The sequence below is a fragment of the Chlorocebus sabaeus genome, chromosome 14, assembly GCF_047675955.1.
Source record: "Chlorocebus sabaeus isolate Y175 chromosome 14, mChlSab1.0.hap1, whole genome shotgun sequence".
NCBI classification, from domain to species: Eukaryota; Metazoa; Chordata; class Mammalia; order Primates; family Cercopithecidae; genus Chlorocebus; species Chlorocebus sabaeus.
In genome coordinates, this window is record NC_132917.1 from 102,487,173 (window position 1) to 102,508,534 (window position 21,362).

The following is a 21,362-nucleotide window of genomic DNA, read 5'->3' on the forward strand; positions in this document are numbered from 1 at the left end:
TACACACGCACATTCTCAGGCCCACTGCAGACCTCCTGAAACGGGAACGCGGGAGGCAGGGCCAGGCAATCGGCACTTTGCCTGAAGCACGCACGTTTTGAAAACACCTGTCAGGTAACAGGGAACCACTGAAAGTTTTTGGACGGTGGAGGAATGCGATGTAAATGGCTGTTGATTCACTGGCATTAAAGTGCCTAACTACCGACTGGCTTCCGAGGTTGCCGGAAGAAACCTGTTTGTTGATCCTTAGTGATCTCCAGGTTACAAAACGCGGGTCGGTACTAAGGGCCCCAAACACAGTGCTCACCTACCGAGCGCAGCCGGGAGCGCAGCGCCAGGCAATTCCAGGAGCTGTTTTGGATATGGCCGGGCAGCCCAGCGATGCTCAGCGGATCCCGCAACTACAACCACAACCGTACCACACATTTAGCTTGCAAAGGCAGAGAAAGGAAAAGAAAACCGTGCAGGGAAGCCGGAAACGAGGGACTTCAGGGTCTCCTCTCTAGGAGGTGGGAGAGTGGGGGATGGGGCAAGCGGGGCGAGGAGGGGGCGAGGATCGAGGGAGGCCCCTCCTCCGCGCGGCAGCACCCGTTTCGCGTCCCTCTAGCGCCGGGGCGCGGCCGGCGGGACACACCCTTGCCCTGGGAGACACGAGGGTCCCCGTCCTGTTAGCGTCGGTCCAGCTCAGTTTCATGTCATTTGTTGTTAGCGCGAGGTAGGGGCGTTTCTCCACCTCAGCTCCTCCCCGGGGAAATCCCAGCCCGTTTCCTCCCCGCTCCTGCTGTTTTCGGGAGCGCCGTGCAGGGTCGAGCGCCGGGGCCGCACCCTGGGCGCCGGGCGTCGTGTCGGGGCCGCTGCCCGCACTGCCCGCCGGCCCGGCTATTGTTCGGGCCCCACCCCTGATGAATATTCACGCCGCGCGGGCGCCTCGGCCCGCGCCCTCCCCGGCAGGGTAGGGGTGTGAGTGCGTTTCCGCCGGTTTTTCCTGCCTGAGGAGGAAAGGGGGAGCTGTTTTCTCTCTCCTCAGAATATATTTTTGGTGTCCCGTTTCTCCTCCTCCCGCGCCGCCGCCCCCTCCCTCCCCACCTCGCTCCCCGCCTCGCTCCCCGCCTCCGCCTCCGCCTCCCGGGTTATCTTTGTCTCGCTGCCTCGCGCTCACTCGCTCAACTCTCGGCGCCGCCGCGGCCCCACGCTCCGGGCCCGTCCTCAAGGCGCGCGGCGCGGGGCGCGGGCGCCGGGGCCTGAGGCGGCGGGCGACGCCCGGGGGCCTGACGGCCGGCCCCGCGCCATGGTGTGAGCGCCGCCGCCGCCCGCGCACGCTCCGTCCGCCCTCCGCGCGGCCCGGCCGGCCGAGAGCCCCGAGCGGCCCGAGAGCGCAGCCGAGCCCGCCGCCGCCGCCCCCGGCCCCGCGAGGAGAGTCCCGGGCCGGCCCGGCTGCCGCGCCAGGAGCGCCGTCGGCGGCCTGGTCTGCGGCTGAGATACACAGAGCGACAGAGACATTTATTGTTATTTGATTTTTGGTGGCAAAAAGGGAAAATGGCGAACGACTCCCCTGCAAAAAGTCTGGTGGACATCGATCTCTCCTCCCTGCGGGTGAGTGGGCCCGCGAGCGGGCGCGCGGGGAGCGGAGAGCGGGCAGCCGGCAGCCGGCAGCCGGGGCCGCGCCCTGGTCGGCCGGGCGCTCGGGCGCCGCCGTGGGCAGAGCCGCGGGCGCGGCGGCCCCTTTGTCTGCCTGTGCGGGCTGGTGCGGGGCGGGCGCTACCCTCCGCCGCCCCCACGCCCCGAGCCCGCCGCGCGACCCCCGGGCGCCGGGGGACCATGCGGGGCGAAACCCACCTCTTTTGTCACCGCCCTTTCTCTCCAACTGCCCTGCTTGATTTATTCATTTTTTGGCTTCTTTTAAATGATAACCCCTCCCCTCCTTCCTCTCCAGGATCCTGCTGGGATTTTTGAGCTGGTGGAAGTGGTTGGAAATGGCACCTATGGACAAGTCTATAAGGTCGGTGTGGGCGCCTTCTTTGTTTCCCGTGGCATGTGGAAACTTCTTGTTGGGGGACGAGGAGAGGGTGATAAACAGGCTGCTGACTGGAGGCCACGCCGCTTGGCCAAAGTTGGGAGAGGGGTTTCGCCTTGCAGTCCCTGTGATTTTGCACACCGAGTTTATATTCAGACTGGCCTTAAAAGACCTCATTTCCTGGCTTTGAGATAAGGAAATAAGCTACACTCTTAGGCATGCACTTTACTTCAAAAAAATGGAAAAGCATTTTTTAAAAATAAGACAGCCTGAATTTTCTCTTTTTTTCCCCCCAAATCTGGCCTTCTGAGTTTGTGTGTAAATTAAAATACAGTGGAGGCGGGCCTTGCCTCTGACGATCCTAAACCACTGCTTTGGCCATCGTGAAAATTGTCATCATGTTTCAGCCTCCACTCAGTGCTTGCCAGTTGCTCAAGGTGGGGAGTTTGGCGTTACCTGGGAATACTTTGTAACTGTGGTTGTCATCCTTTCTATTGATGGATACGTATTTTGGGGAAGCAGGGAGGAGTGTGTGTTTGGGCAACAGGAGCAGGAAGAATTACAGTGTGGGGATTATAAAATCTGAATTCCAGGAATAACCTGTTTGACAGCTGTGTAATTGAAACAGAAATGACGGAGAGCAAAGAGAATATAGAGGATGCCCTGGTTTCACACCCACCCAGGTCTTTATCTTTTTTGAAAATTTTAACACCCACCCTCCACCCCAACAATAAATGAAACTAGCAAATCTGGAGACTGAGTCTGCGCTGAGTAGCTGACACCTGATGTGACTAACAGTGTTCATTTTATCCATTGTACAGTCTAGAGATTATGAAAGAGCTGTAGGAATGGAGGCACAGGCCTTGAAAATTCAGAACGGAATGTTAAATTCTTCCTGTCTTGATTCGTTTCTCATTACTGAACGTTTTCTAAAAGTTTAATCTGCACACTGGGGGAGTGTTCTGTTAGAGTCGGTACAAGGTTGGGGAAGCAGGGCTTTGTGGTTCGCCATGAAGAATTGTCATTGTCTCATTAAAAATGGGTGGAGTTGGGGGGGGTTGGAAGCTGACTGTAGACGTTTTCTTAGGCTAGATTAAGTGTGGATCTTATTGTCTGTCTCTTTTCTGCTTTGTGAGTAGAGTTTATCTATCACTTGAACGCCTCTCCTCAGCCCAGACTTCTAGCCTGGGCAGTGTACTTACTGGACTGTGGTCCGAACTTGGGTCAGTATTCTTAGGTGATCTCAAGTGTATTAGCTTGTGTTTTGTTGGTTAACTCTTGGGGCCGGGGCCAGATTTTTGAATTTGAAAGAGAGCCCTGTTAACTCAGCTTGCCGGGCTCAACTGAATTTGGAAGGCTTTGGAAAATTTTGGAGAAGATTGTGTTGCAACTCACTGAGTGGTTGGTAACTGGCTAAAGGATATTCTCCCGGGTCTGTTGTTTGTTTAAGCATCAGTCAGTTTTTTTCTAACCCAGTTTTTTCTCGCCAAATCTAAGTGGTGATTGTAGTCTTCCAAGTGAATTAGCCAGAGCTTGTTTTTGACCTGGTTACACAGTAGTTGGATTGTTTGTCTTATTTGGTCAGCATGGATGTTAAGGGCAGAGAAGTAAGCCAGAAGGTAATATAGTCTTTAAACCTTAAGAAAAAGGAAAGAATGAAACCCCAGTTTGTCTTTATTGGTTTTAAGAGGTAGGAGCTGTTTATGGTAAGAGTTTAGTCGAGTTCATTGTTATTTCCCCTCATTGCCTTTTTAGTTCCATTCCCCCCAACCCTCCCAAGCTTTTGAACTAGGTTTGCTGAGCGCTCTGTTTGACAAGTATTTGGGATACTGGCGTGACACAGCTCTCTGACTACAAAGTCTGTGCAGTTGAGAATTTCTCTAATTATGTAAACCTAAGGAATAAAATCCGTGCAAAAGTTGCCTACAGTCCAGAACAAAATAGTGCCTGAGATTTTGCTTATAAGCAGTTACATTTTTATATTATTATGGAAAACTTGAAACATAAAGACTAGAGAGCTCGCTTTATCAGCACATGACTAATCTTGTCTCATCTGTATTCTTCTTCTTCTCCTTTATCTTAATGTAAACCCCAAATGCCATTTCAGTCATAAATACTTGAGAATATTTCTTTTTTACAAAATCACATTATTGTTATCATACTTGGAAAAATGTCTTACATTTACTGTTAACACTTTCCTGATTGTCTCATACATCAGGAAAATTTTTTTACTCTACGTGTTTTTTTTTTTACTATAACAAGAAGTTCTTTAATGTTTACAAGCAGGTACTGGGAACTTCAGTCTTAGAGGTGGTGAAAATAGCAGAGCATCTCTTTTTTCCTCTTTTTAAGTATTTAATTTCTAGAACCATTTACCATTATGCATAGGAGTTCATTTTGGATTTTTGTTGGTATGATTTGCTTGTGGTAGCTTTGGGATTAGATTATTAACACTCTAGAGTTTGTTTATTGCTGCTAAACATCCTTTAGGATGAATTCGAAAAATTTTTTGTTGCTGAATTGTTATTTATAAAAAGGTCTTTATTTTTAAACATAATTTTAGGTAAAAAAATCTGTAAGCTGAACAATTTGTGGTCCTAATTTATTTTAGTGTCATTTTCTATTTTTCATTAGTGCAGAGGTTGCTTATTTTGAGGCAGCTATATATACATGAAGTGAATGAGTGGAAAAGAGAGTTTTCCGAGATTTGATAATGTCATATGAAATAGCTTTTTTTGGGGCGAATGACTCCCCTGCAAAACTGTGCTAATGGTAGACCCCTCATTTATTGAAGAAAGGGAGGGGAGGGGTTTCTGTGTGGCAGTAGGGCTGAGAGTGACCTTTGGGAATGGTAGAAAGGTTAGGGAGTAGTGGGAATTTCAAGGAGATGTTACTTGGACTTCAGGAGAGACATCCTCTTTAAGCAGTGAGGAGCCACTGAAAGATTTTGTTGGAATTGGGGATCCCTGAGAGTAGGGGACTTGATCCAGTTTTTTGGGGATAACTTCTCATTTTCTGCATCTCTGACAACAGTGGTAAATGGTCTGGTATGGTTGAACAGTATATAACTTCATCTTAAAAGAGGGAGCTGAAAAACAGGGTATATTCTGTTTAGAGAAATTATTTTCACCCTTAGGTTTTCGAGAGAAGGATACTCATAAACTTAAGATTATAAATTTTCTCTTCACAAGTTTACGTTCAGAATACCATATATTTCTAAAAGAAGTGTCTGGTACGATCAGTGAGGACAATGATAGTGTGAAAAATTAAAACCAGAAGTAAATCAAGTTTGTTTCCATGTTATTTTGGATTTTATTGCTATTTTATTTTGAGACAGAGGTTTGCTCTGTTGCCCAGCATGGAGTGCAGTGGCACCATCTCCACTCACTGTAACCTCCGCCTCCCGGGTTCAAGTGATTCTGCTGCCTCAGCCTCCTGAGTAGCTGGGATTACAGGTGCGTGCCATCACGCCTGGCTAATTTTTGTATATAGAGACGGGGTTTCACCATGTTGGCTGGGCTGGTTTTGAACTCCTGGCCTCAAGTGATCTGCGCGCCTTGGCCTCCCAAAATGCTGGGATTGTATACAAGCATGAGCCACTGCACCCAGCCTTATTGTTATTTTAAATTTTTTTTTACCATTTTTGTGTTTTTCTTGGAGTAACTACTGTTATTTTGCATTTTGTGAGCATATGATGGCTGGTGTTCCAAATGTCTTGAATAAAAGACTGCCAGCCGGGCGCGGTGGTTCACGCTTGTAATCCCAGCACTTTGAGCGGCCCAGGTGGGTGGATCACCTGAGGTCAGGAGTTCGAGACCAGCCTGGCCAACATGGTGAAACCCCGTCTCTACTAAAAATACCGAAAAATTAGCTGGGTGTAGTGTCGGGTGCCTGTAATCCCAGCTACTCAGGAGGCTGAGACAGGAGAATCACTTGAACCTGGGAGGCAGAGGTTGCAGTGAGCTGAGATTGTGCCATTGCACTCCAGCCTAGGCAACAAGAGTGAAAGAAAGTCCGTCTCAAGAAAAAAAAAAAGAAAAGAAAAAGAAGATGGCCAGTCTGAGGACAATTCTGAGTCTTAGAAGGACTGACAGAGGGGAAATCCAGTAACAGTAACGTGGAAGTCAGGGAGTTTAGAATCCAGCAGGTGAAATGTCTGAAATCAAGGTTCACTCAAAGGAGGGACCATAGACTTTATGGTCTGACCCTTTCTGACCTTGTCATTGGAGGAAGGGTATTAATGCGGACCTTGGAGGTTGAGGATGAGGGTACCCTAGGCCCAAAGACCTTGATGGTAAAGGGAGCTAATGCTAAGAGTTTGCTCATTCCACACCCATTTGACACTGCTAATGGTAGACCCCTCATCTGTTGAAGAAAGGGAGGGGAGGGGTGTTTGTGTGTGGCAGTAGGGCTAAGAGTGACCTTTGGGAATGCTAGAAAGGTTAGGGAGTAGTGGGAATTTCAAGGAGATATTATTTGGACTCGAGGGGAGGCATCTTTAAGTGTTGAGGAACCACTGAAAGATTTTGTTGGAATTGGGGATCCCTGAGAGTAGGGGACTTGATCCAGATGTGTGTTGGAAAGGAGCTGGTAAGATGGTTGGCCTTGGGCAGTGGTCCAGTGACAGGAGGTGAAGGCCGAGGCAGGATAGTGGCTGTGGTGGAGCGGTTGGGGTGGATACTTGGGCATTACTCTTTGCTAGATTTAACTTGTTGAATTCACTCGTTCTCTGCAGGCTTTGGTATGTCCCTTTAAGTGGGTACACTGTTTGCCCACGGTATTAGGAGGAGACTTGGGATTCCCAGCACTTTGGGAGGCCGAGGTGGGTGGATCACCTGAGGTCAGGAGTTGGAGACCAGCCTAGCCAACATGGCAAAACCCCATCTCTACTAAAAAAATAAAAAAATTAGCCGGGTGTGGTGGTGTATGCCTGTAATCCCAGCTACTTGGGAGACTGAGGCAGGAGAATCACTTGAACCTAGGAGGCGGAGGTTGCAGTGAATTGAGATCATGGCATTGCAATCCAGCCTGGGCAACAGAATGAGACTCTCTCAAGAAGAAAAAAAAAAAAAAAAGGGGGGGGTGGGGAGTTAAAGTGCTAAAATTGCTTTTGATTGCTCAGTGGTAAAGAACCATATAGATTGTCTGGCTTATACAAATCATTAGGGGCCAGAGGCAGTGGCTCACACCTGTAATCGCAGCATTTTGGGAAGCCGAGGCGGGTGGATTATAAAGTCAGGAGTTCAAGACCAGCCTGCCAATATGGTGAAACCCCATCTCCACTAAAAATACAAAAATTAGCCGGGCGTGGTAGTGCGTGCCTCTAGTCCCAGCTACTCCAGAGGCTGAGGCAGAAGAATCGCTTGAATTTCCCCAAGAGGTAGAGGTTGAAGTGAGCCGAGATCGCGCCACTGCACTACAGCCTCAGAGACAGAGCCAGTCTCCTCTTAAAAAAAAAAAAAAAAAAAAAAAAAAATTAACATTTTGGAGCAAGTACTTAAACTTTTGTGAGGGATTCTCTAAGTATTATCTTTTAAGTGTAGCAAGCCTTGTTCTTAATTGGAGGTAAGGTCACCCAATGGGGCAAAATGAATTTTGTAGAACTAGATGCTTTCATTAGGAGGAGGTTGTGTCAGCTGATCTGCCACTGAGAGACATGTTCAGGCTTGTTCTGAGACACAGATTTCCTTCATGCTGGAAGATTCTGGACTTGGGCAAGGTGGGAGGAAGCCAGCCCTGTTGAGCAAGCCCTGTGTGGCTCTCTTCGAGTTTCAATCCCAAACTTTCAAAAACTGTTTCACTAACTCAGAAATATCAAAAGCTCTACAGAAAATCCAACCACCAAACAAAACCGTGCTGCTGATGGGTTTTTAACTCCTTACTGCTTGAAACTTTGTGATAAGTGTACAGTCATTTGCCTAGCTGCAAACAAGGATTTTGCCTTTTTCCTTAACCAGTATTTTATATATATATACACACACATACACACACACACACACACACATACACGCGCACGCACACACACACAATTTTTTTTTTTTTTTTGAGACAGTGTCTGGCTCTGTCGCCCAGACTGGAGTGCAGTGGCGTGATCTCGGCTCACTGCAACCTCCCCCTCCCAGGTTGAAGCGATTCTCCTGAGTAGCTGGGACTCCAGGTGCGTGCCACCACCACGCCTGGCTAATTTTTGTATTTTTAGTAGAGATGGGGTTTCACCATATTGGCCAGGCTGGTCTCGAACTTGAGTCAGGATAAAGTTGTTTTTTTTTTTTTTTTTTTTTTTTTTTTTTGAGACGGAGTCTCGCTCTGTCGCCCGGGCTGGAGTGCAGTGGCCGGATCTCAGCTCCCTGCAAGCTCGCCTGCCACCTCGTCCGCCTAGTTTTTTGTATTTTTTTTGTAAGACGGGGTTTCACCGTGTTAGCCAGGATGGTCTCGATCTCCTGACCTCGTGATCCGCCCATCTCGGCCTCCCAAAGTGCTGGGATTACAGGCTTGAGCCACCGCGCCTGACCAGGATAAAGTTTTTAGACACACAGAAAGATGACTAGGAAGAAAATGGAGAAGGCCAAGGTAATCTTATATTTATTACTAGTGACCATTGTGGCAGCAATGGTTCTCAGTTTTATAATGTTATATCACTGCTCACCAAACAGAATTTGTTCTTTTGTTATGGAGCTGGTTCAGGAATAAGAGTTGGTGAGTATTACTCAGAAGAGAAGCTGCCTCTTGGGTTGAGTAATAAAGTGATTCATTGGGAGGTAGTTTTTTTCTGTAAGAATCTCTAAGGAAAGATGACAATGCTGTTTTAGAACATCCCAAGTTTTAAAAACTGGACTCTGAGAAACTTTGATGTCTAGATAGCATTAGGTATAACTAAACTGGGGAGACAAAAGTGAAAAACGATTAACCATATAAGGGTGGTTTCATGCAGATACCGTGGATGTGTGCTGGGCCCTGGTTCTGAGAGTTAGATACACAGTGGTAAATGAAGCAGATGAGATACATCTACCTTTATGGAACTCAAGAAATACAGGGGGATGGACACAAAATGCCAGATGTGGAATGTCAGTCATACATTCTGTGTTGTCTGCATCTTCCTGGGTCCCCAACCCTACACACTTGTGTTCAGACACAATGAATGCTCCAACACGTGGAGACGGCACATACTGCAATGTGTTCGTTTTAAGTGACTCAACCTCAGCAGGCCTTCTCTGTGCTTTACAGTAAAAACAAATGACTAGAAAAGTGAAATGAAAAGGTAGACATACAGAATATCAGTCTACTTTTTTAACTTGTAGAATCAAAAGACATTTTTACTCTGTCAAATTGCTGTAAAAGTTTTTGTTTTCTTTTTAAAAAAGCATAAGAAACTCAGGTGATACAAAAGTTTTTATATGCTTTTAATTTCAGAAATGAACTTGCCGTGGTCAGCAGACCAGACTTTGAGGAACACTGCACTGGCAGGATTGAATTTGTAGCAGGGCTCTTAGTGAGCTCTGGGTGGTTGGTGTGTGAGTGAACTGGAGAATTGAGGACTGTTGTTTGTGCCCAGTAGGTGGTTTTCCAACCCTTTGAACATTGGGGAGCTAGAGCAGGTGCTGCTTACAACTTTGTGCTGAAGTGCCAAAACGTCTTTGGCCCCTGTGCTTTGGAACTGTCTCAGATATGGCTAAATATGAACAAGTTATCCTATTAAATTTGAATAAATGAAAGAAAAACACCACTTTTACATTATAGCTTTAAAAAATTCTTTATGTGATAAATAGGGCCTTTCCCCTTATGAATCCATAGTTATTAATCACATGATAGTAAAGTGCTTATACCTAAAGTCAGAGTCATCCTGTTTTCCAGAAGCATGTTTTCAGTGCTTTTAGCTGCTACATCTGAAATTTATTGCTATATTTCTACATTATGTACTTATATGGCTATTTCTTCTTTTATCAGTTTTATACATTTATTGACTTCCTCTAGCAGTAGTTGTACTTATTGAACTACTTAGTTCAATAGTAGTTGAATATTTAACTCCTATATTTGCCGCTTCCCTTAAGTGGACATGCCGTAATTTTGGGCTAAAGTGATAGTTGTTTCTTTTATCATGACTATGTAAATACCATTTATATGTGAGCTAAACAGTCTCATATGATTACATTTCCTTTTTAAACAACACCCCTGCCCCCACATCGCTTTTAGTTTTTCCTTGGCTTAGTTTTCTTTGTACCTATCATCGCCTTCCCTAAAAGGTATAACAAATGCCTAGCAAAGTTTAGTCTTTATCACATTTTCCAAATGCTTAATTTAACACCACACATCAGATGATTTATTGTTGCAGATAACCTTGTTGATTTCAATTTTTTCTCCCTGGAGTTTTCCTCGTAGCTGCGCAGGTATGGTTGCCCCTGGGCCTGGCATGTAGCTATTGTCCTGGAACATCTGTTTCCTGGATACTGCAGTCTTCCTTTTTGGTTTACTATCTTATTTTCCTGAAGCACATCCTCTAGTAGTTTTAAAAGAAAGGGTGTATGGGTATTAAGGTTTTAAGTCCTCGTATGACTGAAAATCCCTTTTTCTTATCACTGCCTCATCTCCTCTTGTCTGGAACATAACTGCTTTCGATTTCTTTAGGGACTAAATCTCTGGTTTCCTGTGGGTATGGAGTGATGTGAGACAGTTACCAGACTGTGTAAGGCAGAGAAAGGGGACCTGGGGCTTTCAGCCACTAAATATGCAAACTTTGATCAGTTCTGATTTTGGCCTTGCACCTCACTTGATATTGATTTATTCCAAATGATGACCTTCTCAGGGTTTTGTAGGTCCAACTGTCTCACTTCTTTTTGGTATCCTTAGTAGGCACTTAGGTTGTAATTTTTACTTCTTGGTAAGTTACTCCTCCATCCACTTTTTATTTTATCTGTCTTTTGTGTGTGTGTTTTTTTGTTTTGTTTTGTTTTGTTTTTTTGAGACAGAGTCTCACTGTTGCCTAGGCTGGAGTGCAGTGGCACCCTCTTGGCTTACGGCAGCCTCTGCCTTGTGCGTTCAAGCGATTCTCCTGCCTCAGCCTCCCAAGTATCTGGGACTGCAGGTGCGGACCACCATGCTCGGCTAATATTTGTACATTTAGTAGAAACGGGGTTTGACTTTGTTGGCCAGGATGTTCTCGAATTCCTGACCTCAGGTGATCCCCCTGCCTGGGCATCCCATAGTGCTGGGATTACAGGTGTGAGCGACTGCCCCTGGTCCACCTGTCTGTCTGTCTGTGTCTTTTGGAGTACAGTGGTGTGATCACAGCTCACTGCAGCCTCGATCTCCTGGGCTCAAGTGAACTTCCCACATCAGCCTCTTGAATAGCTGGGTGTGCACCACCATGTCCAGCGAATTTTTTAAATGTTTAGTAGAGATGGTATTTGACCATCTTGCCCAGGTTACTGGACTCAGGTGGTCTGCCTATCTCGGCCTGTCACCATCTACTTTTTAACTGTCAAAATCTAATAGAAATGATCTCTACTACCTGTCTTCCCCTTTATCTCTTTATTCTTTTGTTTACTTTAAAATCATTTTTATGGGAATTAATTCTTAATAACTCATGTGATCAGTCCACCATGTTTGACCAAAAGTTGTGTCTTTGATTTTGGACTTAGGGTTTGGCTCAGGTGTTTGTTTCTTTTGTTTCAGAACAATAACAATACCAGCAAAACAATAACAATAACAAAAAGTAAAAAATGAAAACAAGGGTAAGCAGTGCGTAACCTCTGTGACCTTACTGTATGACCTCTGTCAGAGATACTTAATTTGGGAGGTGCAAGCTGAGGGAGATGAGGATGAGGAAGAAGGAAAGTGAGGCAAGATGCCAAGCAGTGCCATGATATGTATTAATTACCATGCTGGCTGCTGCTTTGAACAAATCTTTGAGAGAGAGAGGAGTTTGTTCAGCAGTATTTTTTTTTTAAAGCAGCTTTATTGAGGTATGTATTCTGTACTATGAAATTAACCCAATTCAAGCTTACATTTCAGTGATATTTAGTAAATTTACTGAGTGGCACAACCATCACCACAAATCAATATTGGAACCCTTTGATCATGCCAATAAGATTCCTCCTACTGATTTACAGTTAATCCCCGTTCCAACCCAGAGCCCCAGGCAACCACTAATCTGTCAGTATTAATTTGCCTTTTTGGAATATTTCATATAAATGGAATATTTCATATAAATAAGACTACAATGTGTGGTCTTCTGTGTTTAATGTTTTTGAGGTTCGACCATGTAGCTGTGTGGTTCTTTGTTCCTTTTTATTGCTGAAATTTAAGCTATGGTTGTACCACATTTGTTACCTGTTCACCAATTGATAGGCATGATGTTGATGGAACTGCACCTTAAGTCATCCACAGAAGGGAGAAAGGAGGGGGAAATTTATCTTTTTGGGTTTTCTTATTTCTCTTTAGTGTAACCAAACACTTGGTTCTGATGACCCCGGGTAACTGTCTGGATGAGGGAAATGCAGTTGGAAGTTTTGCATCCCTGAATCCTTTATCTTCCCCACTCTTATTATTTGTCATTACTGTGAGTTTATTTATTTATTTTTTGAGATGGAGCCTCACTCTGTCACCCAGGCTGGAGTGCAGTGGCACAGTCTCAGCTCATTGCAGCTTCCACCTCCTGGGTTCAAGTGATTCTCCTGCTTCAGCCTCCCAAGTAGCTGAGATTACAGGTGTGAGGCACCATGCCCAGCTAATTTTTGCATTTTTAGTAGAGATGGGGTTTCGCCATGTTGGCAGGGCTAGTCTCGAACTCCTTACCGCAGGTGATCCGCCCGTCTCGGCCTCCCAAAGTGCTGGGATTACAGGCGTGAGCCACTGCGCCTCGCCTTAAGTCATTTTTAAAAATGTGAATACAGTTTCTTTGTTATCACTATGAAGACAAACTGTTCACTATCAGCAAGGTCACTGGTATTAGGAACGAGGCCAAACGAGTTTTTCCTTCTATTTTTGGGGGGAATTCCCTTGTATAATAACCAGCTGTTTACCATGTGATGCTAGACTGCAGTTTTCCTTTATTTCAAGCAGAAGCTATTGACTTGCCTGGATTTTAAAAAAACAAAGCAAAATATGTTATCTTTGGTCAGAAGGTTGTATCCCAATAAATGATTTGCTATGTGTTTTGGGGGAATAAGTTTGCTCATTTGTTTCAAGTGTGTTTTTCAGAGTATTTTTCTTATATTTTATTCTTAAGTTTTTTTGTGATACCTTTTGTTAGGGTCTTAATACATTCAGATTACATAAAATTAAATTAAATAATAGTTTACTTTTTGAAAATTCTTACACTGGAGAACTTTCATTCTTACCTGCTATGACAGTGACAGAATGCTGTTGACTACCAGAGCCCTTCCCCCCATGAGTTTTTCTGAGACTCTTTATGTAATCGGTGTGTAGTTTTATGACTATTCAATTTTGAGAGGTATGTCAAAGACTGACTATTATCTGAGTTAGGGCTGTGCATCAAGGTACTTAATAATTTGTTGGAGATCCCGGGTTAGACACTGAATATTGCCTAAGGTTGAGTGTGTACATTTAAGTGACAAAATTCGTTGGGTGTATTCATTCACCTGCTAGGGCATGGACTCACATTCTAGGGCCATTCCTGTTTGAAGGTGGCATATCAGAGCATCTTAGTTCTCTATATGTACACGTTTTCTCATATGTTCTTGTTCCCCACCTTGATTCCCCAAAAAATCTGACAGGTGTTCAGCTCTTTACTCTTCAGTAATTTCAAGGCTTGTTTTCTGTTTCTTGTTTCATTGTCTACAGATATTTTGAGCCTGCTCTGCTAGTCAAGATTTCCTTTATTTATTTATCTAGTACTTAATGTGTTTATAGTATGTGCCAGGCACCATGCGAGGCTTGCTCACTGGTGACAATGGACAAGAAAGACAGTCAAGTCAGCTCATGCCCTTGTGTAGCGTATAGCCTAATGTGTAAGGCAGAAAATGAACACACAGTTAAAGAGGATGATATTGCAGATGGGGAACAGCAGGGGCCTATGGGAATGTGTGACATGATAGCTAAGTCAGAGCTGATAAAACAGATATGGTGGTATGCACAGTGAAGCTTTATGATTTCAATTCAGATGCTCTAGATGAGGAGCAGTGAACAGTCTGCTAGGAGTTAAAACAAGCCACTGAGCTGATGATTCATCATCTTGGTTAGTACTACTTTGAATAAAGATAGGAGGGGTGTGTTCCATTGATTATGGTAATTGACTGCCTCCATTCAGTTTGCCTTGAGCCAGCTGTTTCTCAGGAAGCCTTGCCTCCTACATCTGCACTGTTTGGTGTTCCTTGCTTTTGAGTCTCCTGTATCAGTTAGGAGTTAGCATCCTGAACATTCTCATGTGGGTGAAGGAAGGACCTTCATCAGGCCTCAGATTGTCTTATGAGCAGTATCTGGAATAATATCTGGTAAATGGCTGGCCTGAAGTAGGCCACATTCTGCCCTTCGTTACACACAGGGAGACTGCTTTGTTTAGCTGTTGGTCCCCACGATGTTAGGGCTGAAAGGGACCTCTGTAAAATGGGAACAATGGTGTACAGGTTTGTGATATTCACATAGTTTTTAATAAGTTTCTGTAGTTCCGGTTATATAACAAAATAATTAAAAGATAAAGTTTTTTTTGCTTTTTTTTTGGAGACAGAGTTTCACTCTGTCGCTCAGGCTGGAGTGCAGTGGTGCCATCTTGGCTCACTGCAACCTCTGCCTCCAGGGTTCAAACGATTCTCCTGCCTCAGCCTCTCATGTAGCTGGGATTACAGGCATGCAGCACCATGCCTGGCTAAGTTTTGTAATGTTAGTAGAGATGGGTTTTCACCGTGTTGACTAGGCTGGTCTCCAAATCCTGACCTCAAGTGGTCCATCTGCCTCAGCCTCCCAAAGTGTTGGGAATACAGGCGTGAGCCATTGGGCCTGGCTTTGCTCTTTGATAATATGGACAAAAGAGAATTTTCTTTTTCTAATCCTATTAGGTAAGATCATGCTATAGCTTTTTTTTTTTTTTTTTTTTTTGATGTTGAGTGAGATATTTCTAACCATTCTCTAATCATACTGGAAAATGGGACTTTGTAGTTACTAATGCTGGCTTTCAAAGTGTGAAATTCTTTTTGCATTATTTTATAGAAGCAAGGGCTTTGTCAGTCATCAACTCCAAGATTGTATTAGACGTTTCATTAGTTTTCTAGTTAATTAGCTGAAAATACATGCTTATTGTTATATGAAAAAAGCGACTTAAATGTTGAATTTTTAAATAGGATGCTTATTTATTTTTTTCTTGTCTTTATACTGTTTATTTTCTTGCTGGCTCTGTCAGCTAAGGACTTGATCTCATTGGTAGTCCATCTTTCCCTTTTTTTTTTTTTTTTTTTTTGCTTTTTAATGATTCCTTTTGCTGGCTTATTAGCTGTAACTTCTACTTAGGTTATTTTATAGGTTGCTTTAGGTTTGTAGCACATGTTTTTAACTTACCACAGTCTACCTTCAAATGATATTATACCTTACTATGGTATACATCCATTTCTACCCACTTGGCCTTATAGTTTTTTAGTGTACATTTTACTTTTATGTATTTATTTATTATTTATTTATTTATTTTTATTTTTTGAGACGGAGTCTCACTCTGTTGCCCAGGCTGGAGTGCAGTGGTGCGATCTCAGCTCACTGCAACCCCTGCCTCCCAGGTTCAAGTGATTCTCCTCCCTCAGCCTCCTGAGTAGGTGGGACTACAGGCACCCGCCACTATGCCCAGCAAATTTTTTGTATTTTTAGTAGAGATGGGGTTTCACTGTGTGAGTCCAGGATGGTCTCGATCTCCTGACCTTATGGTCTGCCCGCCTCGGCCTCCCAAAGTGCTAGGATTACAAGCGTGAGCGACTGCACCCAGCCCTATTTTTTATTTTATTTTTTTTGACAGTATCTCCCTCTGTCGCCCAGGCTGGAGTGCAGTGGCATGATCGTGGCTCACTGCAACCTCCATCTCCCAGGTTCAAGTGATTGTTGTGCCTCAACTTCCTGAGTAGCTGGGATTACAGGTGTGTACCACCATGCCTGACTAAATTTATTTTTAGTAGAGATGGAGTTTCACCATGTTGGCCAGGCTGGTCTTGAACTCCTGATCTCAGGTGATCCACCCACCTCAGCCTTCTCAAGTGCAGGGATTACAGGCGTGAGCCACTGCACCAGGCCGAGAAATTTGTTTCTTAAGAAATATCAAAGACCTGGGCCTTGGAACATTAAGAGATAGTTCACTTTGAACTTCAAGGGTTGATTAATTAAAAGTTTCTGGTAAACCAAAATTTTTTTTTTTTTTTTTTTTTTTTGAGACAGAGTCTCACTCTGTCACCCAAGTTGGAGTGCAGTGAGCACCATCTTGGCTCACTGCAACCTCCGCCTCCTGAGTAGCTGGGATTACAGGTGCGTGTAACCACACCTTGGCTAATTTCTGTATTTTTAGTAGAGACAGGGTTTCATCATATTGGCCAGGCTGATCTCAAACTCCTGACCTCAGGTGATCCACCTGCCTCCTCGGCCTCCCAAAGTGCTGGGATTACAGGTGTGAACCACTTCGCCCAGCCTTTAACCAAAATCTTGATTGTGCTTAAAATATTTAAGTAAAAAGGTACTTTGCTATAGCATCCCAGTGCTCCAGTTTGACAGTGATCAGTTAACAAATTTCTAATCCCCCTGCTAAGTGCAGTACCTCAGGCCTCTAATCCCAGCACTTTGGGAGGCCGAGGTGGGCAGATCATTTGAGGTCAGGAGTTAGAGACCAGCCTGGCCAACATGGTGAAACCCTAGCTCTACTAAAAGTACAAAAAATGAGCCAGGCGTGGTGGCATGCACCTGTAATCCCAGCTACTTGGGAGGCTGAAGCATGAGAATTACTTGAACTCAGGAGGTGGAAGTTGCAGTGAGCCGGGATCACGCCACTGCACTCCAGCCTGGGGTGACAGAGTGAGACCTTGTCTCAAAAAAAAAAAAAGGCTGGGTGCGATGGCTCACGCCTGTAATCCCAGCGCTTTGGAAGGCTGGGGCAGGTGGATTGCTTGAGATCAGGAATTCAAGACCAGCCTCACCAACATGGCGAAACGCCATCTCTACAAAAATTAGCCCGACGTGGTGACGGGTGCCTGTAATCCCAGCTACTCGGAAGGCTGAGGCAGGAGAATTGCTGGAACCCGGGAGGTGGAGATTGCAGTGAGCTGAGGTAGCTCCACTGCACTCCAGCCTGGGCGACAGAGTGAGACTCCATCTCAAAAAAAAAAAAAACAACAAAAACTTTTCTCACCTCAGATGGCCTTATGACAAGAGCCAATATTTTAATATCTTTGTCTTAGAACCTCACTCATACAATAGAGACAATCCTCAAATCCAATCCAGAGAGTGTTGCTTCAAGGAACAGTGGTGACTTTTAAGATAGGTTGGAAGTCTGATGGTGCTACATGAATGCTAAACAATCAAGTCTTTTCAGGTTTAGTTTAATAGTTGTTATTCTTATGCTTTCAAAACCATTTTCATGTAATTTTTTTTGACCATTTATTAAGTGTTAGTAAAAGAGGAACTACCCGAACACAGATTTTATCCAAGCAACCTGTTTAGAATAAATTATAGGGAAAGAAGGTTTCATTAAAATGCATTTCCTGTACTTGTGAAGAAACTTGTTGAGAAATTAGCTTTGAGAAAGTTATGCCATCTTTATGCAACATATTTATATAGTTAAGAAACATAATTAGCTTACATTTCAAAAGAGGCTGTTTGACAAAACAGTTAGAAAACCCCTCCCTATACAGTGAGAAATATATTGTACAATTATATAACTAATCATAATAATTTTATTTTCCCCAAATAACTATAAGAACCTTGTCTTACCCTTTATCAAAAAACCACGAGAAAATGAGCCTTCTTAAGAAGTTCGACACTGATACCATCCAGATCTAAATCAAAATGGAAATTAACATTCCTTTCTAAATCATGTGCAGAGTTCATTTGAACGTTGTGATAATTTCCATATAAACTCTGATATGTAAATGTTAGGACTAGGAGGAGGTTGGAAAATTATCTTGTTCAAACTCTCTGGTAAAAGAATGGAGCTAAGATTTGTTCCATAGGCTGCAGTCTGCTTCCAGAATCACAACTCATCAGCCACAGAAATGGGACTAAAATACCTTCTCCTAGTTAAAAAAACCAGCTTAAGAAATTCTTGCCACTCAACTTTTCTTCTATGAATCTCTCAGTAATTTTTCACTACTCAGAGAATGTGGTAAAAGTAAGAGGCTTCAAGACCCAAAAGAACAAATGTATGTGAACTACAGACCTGCGTTAGTCTGTTAGGGCTGCCATAACAAAATGCCACGGGCTGGGGGTTTCAGTAATATACATCATTTTCTCATAGTTCTAGAGGACAGAAGTCCAAGATTGAGGTGTTGGCAGAGTTGGTTTTTCCTGAGGCTCTTTTTTCTAATTTGCAAATGGCCACCTTCTTAGCCTTTCCTTTTGTGCACCCTTCCTGGTGTCTGTGTCCAGATTTCTTCTTACAAGGACAGCAGTCAGATTGGATTAAGGCTCACTCTAACAGCCTTATTTTAATTCAGTCACTTCTTCAAAAGGCCCTGTTTCTAAGTCTCATCGCTTTCTGAGGTACTGGAGATGAGGGTATGTCAGTACCCTCATATCAGTAATTTGTCAGTGATTTTTGGGGGGCACAATTTTAGCCCATAACAATACTGTAAAGTTTTTCTCATACTGAAGACATGGAAAATAATTTTGCTCTAAAGTGCTAATGATTTATTAACTAACACAGGTGGAATATCCCTTATCTGAAATGCTTGGGACCAGAAGTATTTCAGATTTGTTTGGATTTTGGAATGTTTTGTTGTATTTAATGGTATATTATTTCTAATCCAAAAGTCTGAAATCCAGAATGCTCCAGTGAACATTTAGTTTGAGAGTCATGTTGATTCTCAAATGGTTTCACATTTTGGATTAGGGATACTCAACCTGCAAATTTTGAACCTTGTTTTTTTAAACTAAAAATTACATAGGGTCTTCTAATCCAGGGGTCCTCAACTTCCGAGCTTCAGACCAGTACTGGTCCTTGACCTAATAGGAGCCAATCCGCACAGCAGGAGGTAAGCAGTGGTCAAGCGATTGAAGCTTTATCTGTATTTATAGCCGCTCCCCATTGTTGGGCAGGCTATGGGAGCTCCCCATAACCTGAGCTCCACCTCCTGTCAGATCAGCGGTGGCACTAGATTCTCAAAGGAGCATGAACCCCATTGTGAACTGTGCATATGAGGGATCTAGGTTGCACATTTTTTCTGAGGATCTAATGCCTGATGATCTGTCACTGTCTCCCACCACTGCCACCCCCCGCCCACCTTTGAGGAAAAAGTTTCTTCTATGAAACTGGTCCCTGTGCCAAAAAGGTTGGGACTGTTGTTCTAATCAGATAAATAGTGTATTCATTAGTATATACATTCAACACAAAAATACTACAGATGGCCAGGCGCGGTGGCTTATGCCTGTAATCCCAGCACTTTGGGAGGCCGAGGCGGGCCGATCACGAGGTCAGTAGATCGAGACCATCCTGGCTAACACTGTGAAACCCTGTCTCTACTAAAAATACCAAAAATTAGCTGGGTGTGGTGGCGGGCGTCTGTAGTCCCAGCTACTCGGGAGGCTGAGGCAGGAGAATGGCGTGAACCCGGGAGGAAGAGCTTGCAGTGAGCCGAGATTGCGCCACTGCACTCCAGCCTGGGCGACAGAGCGAGAGTCTCTCTCAAAAAAAAGAAGAAGAAAAAAGAGAACTACAGATGCTATTCTAGATGATGGAGATAAAGAATTGGCAGGAAAAAAAAAAAAGATCGTGTTTTCATGGGGTTTAAGACGACAAAGTAATATATCAGTTAGCCCTTGCTGGGTAGCAAACCATGACTGAAACTTGCTGGCTTAATGTTATATAAGCATCATCTTGTTTGCTGATACTTTTGTAGGTCAGTAATTTGGATTGGGACATACTCAGTGTGGTAGTGTGGTGGCTCTTCTGTTGATCCCTTCTAGGATCCCTCTGGAAGCTGAAGTCAGCTGGCAGTTAAAGTGGGAGGCGGGTGAGCTTCATGGTGTGACTTGGGTTGGCCGGCTTTTTAAGCACCCTGGCCTTTTCTTTCCCACATCTCAGTTTTCTCTTTGTCTCCTCTCTTCCTTTTGTTGTTCACTAAAGAATATTTAAAAAGTTTCAAGTATTACAAAATATTCAACTTTTGGGGAATGAGATGGAGATACAGTACATGGAAATAAATATGTACATTTAATATCCTCATTTTACAAAAGAATCTAATCGTCATTAATGGCAGTGTTGCAGCATGCCCTATTACAGCTGAGAGTGAGGGTTTTGCATTCACTGATTTGGGTAGGGTGATAATACCAAAATGACAAATAAGTCATGAATTTTGCCTGGGCTTCTGGTGCTCAAATACCTTAATTCATGGATGGCAACACTCTATCTGCTTTTCTTAGCTCAACAGGAAATGAGAGTAGGGCTTGGGCAGGAAGAAGTCATGCATACCCAGTTCTCAGCGTGCGGCCTTCGCATTGGTTGTTTAGGAGAGCAAACGAAGCTTATCTCCTTCCCCAAAATGTTGATAATGAAGGCGAAATGAGATATAGCTACAGGTAAACTAGATTGAATCTGTTGTTTATGTGTTGGAAGATGACGTTTGAAGATGAGTTTTAGTTCTTAGCACCAATACAACAAATGATGGGATTTGAGGTTTAAGTGCCTAAGTTTAAGGGTCTCGTATAATAACTCTTAATTTCTTTTTGTGTCGGGAAAAGAACAAACTCTTGCCTTGAATTAACCAGGTATTTAAAAAAATCCTAGACTTCTCTCATTAGAGGAAATGGCCTGAATTCCATTTCCAGGTGACTTTTTAGCTTTAAAGGGAGGCACATGGGACTGTCCGTGGTGTGGCATCTGCAGTGCACAAGCCATTTGTTTCTGGAAACAGTCTCACAAGCAGTGATTCTGGTGAGTTTAGAAATGAATCAGGATTGTGCTGAGCTCAATGAGGACTCATTAGCCTTGGATAATATGATTCTATAAATTAATGGAAATGGAGAGGGTGAAGGCTCAGGAGTAGAGAGAAAATAGGATGACACTGGAAGCTAGGCTGATTGGTGGGAGTTTTGGAATCAGTGTGCTTCAACTATTAGTTGAATAAGCATATAGTTGAATTAGTAGAGTGGGAGACTTGACCCTTGACTGTGTGTTATAAAAAAAAAAGCTATCTTCGCCAGGCACAGTGGCTCATGC

The 21,362-nt window shown here is 43.9% G+C and overlaps 1 protein-coding gene across 50 annotated transcripts in view; it reads left to right on the forward strand.

The window, feature by feature from the left end:
- The first annotated feature begins 1,156 nt into the window (after positions 1 to 1,156).
- The window catches only part of MAP4K4 (mitogen-activated protein kinase kinase kinase kinase 4), a 192,949-nt gene continuing 172,743 nt past the window's right edge, over positions 1,157 to 21,362 (forward strand). For 10 of the 50 annotated variants that reach the window (XM_073023257.1, XM_038004234.2, XM_008008228.3 and 7 more), the window contains exons 1-2: positions 1,157 to 1,593; positions 1,934 to 1,999. In XM_073023257.1, the coding sequence (XP_072879358.1) occupies positions 1,537 to 1,593; positions 1,934 to 1,999 (123 nt within the window). In that variant the 5' untranslated portion in view covers positions 1,157 to 1,536. Of the gene's footprint in view, positions 1,594 to 1,888; positions 2,000 to 21,362 lie in introns of those variants that run through there. The other 40 variants (XM_073023281.1, XM_073023279.1, XM_073023274.1 and 37 more) reach the window with 17 other exon arrangements.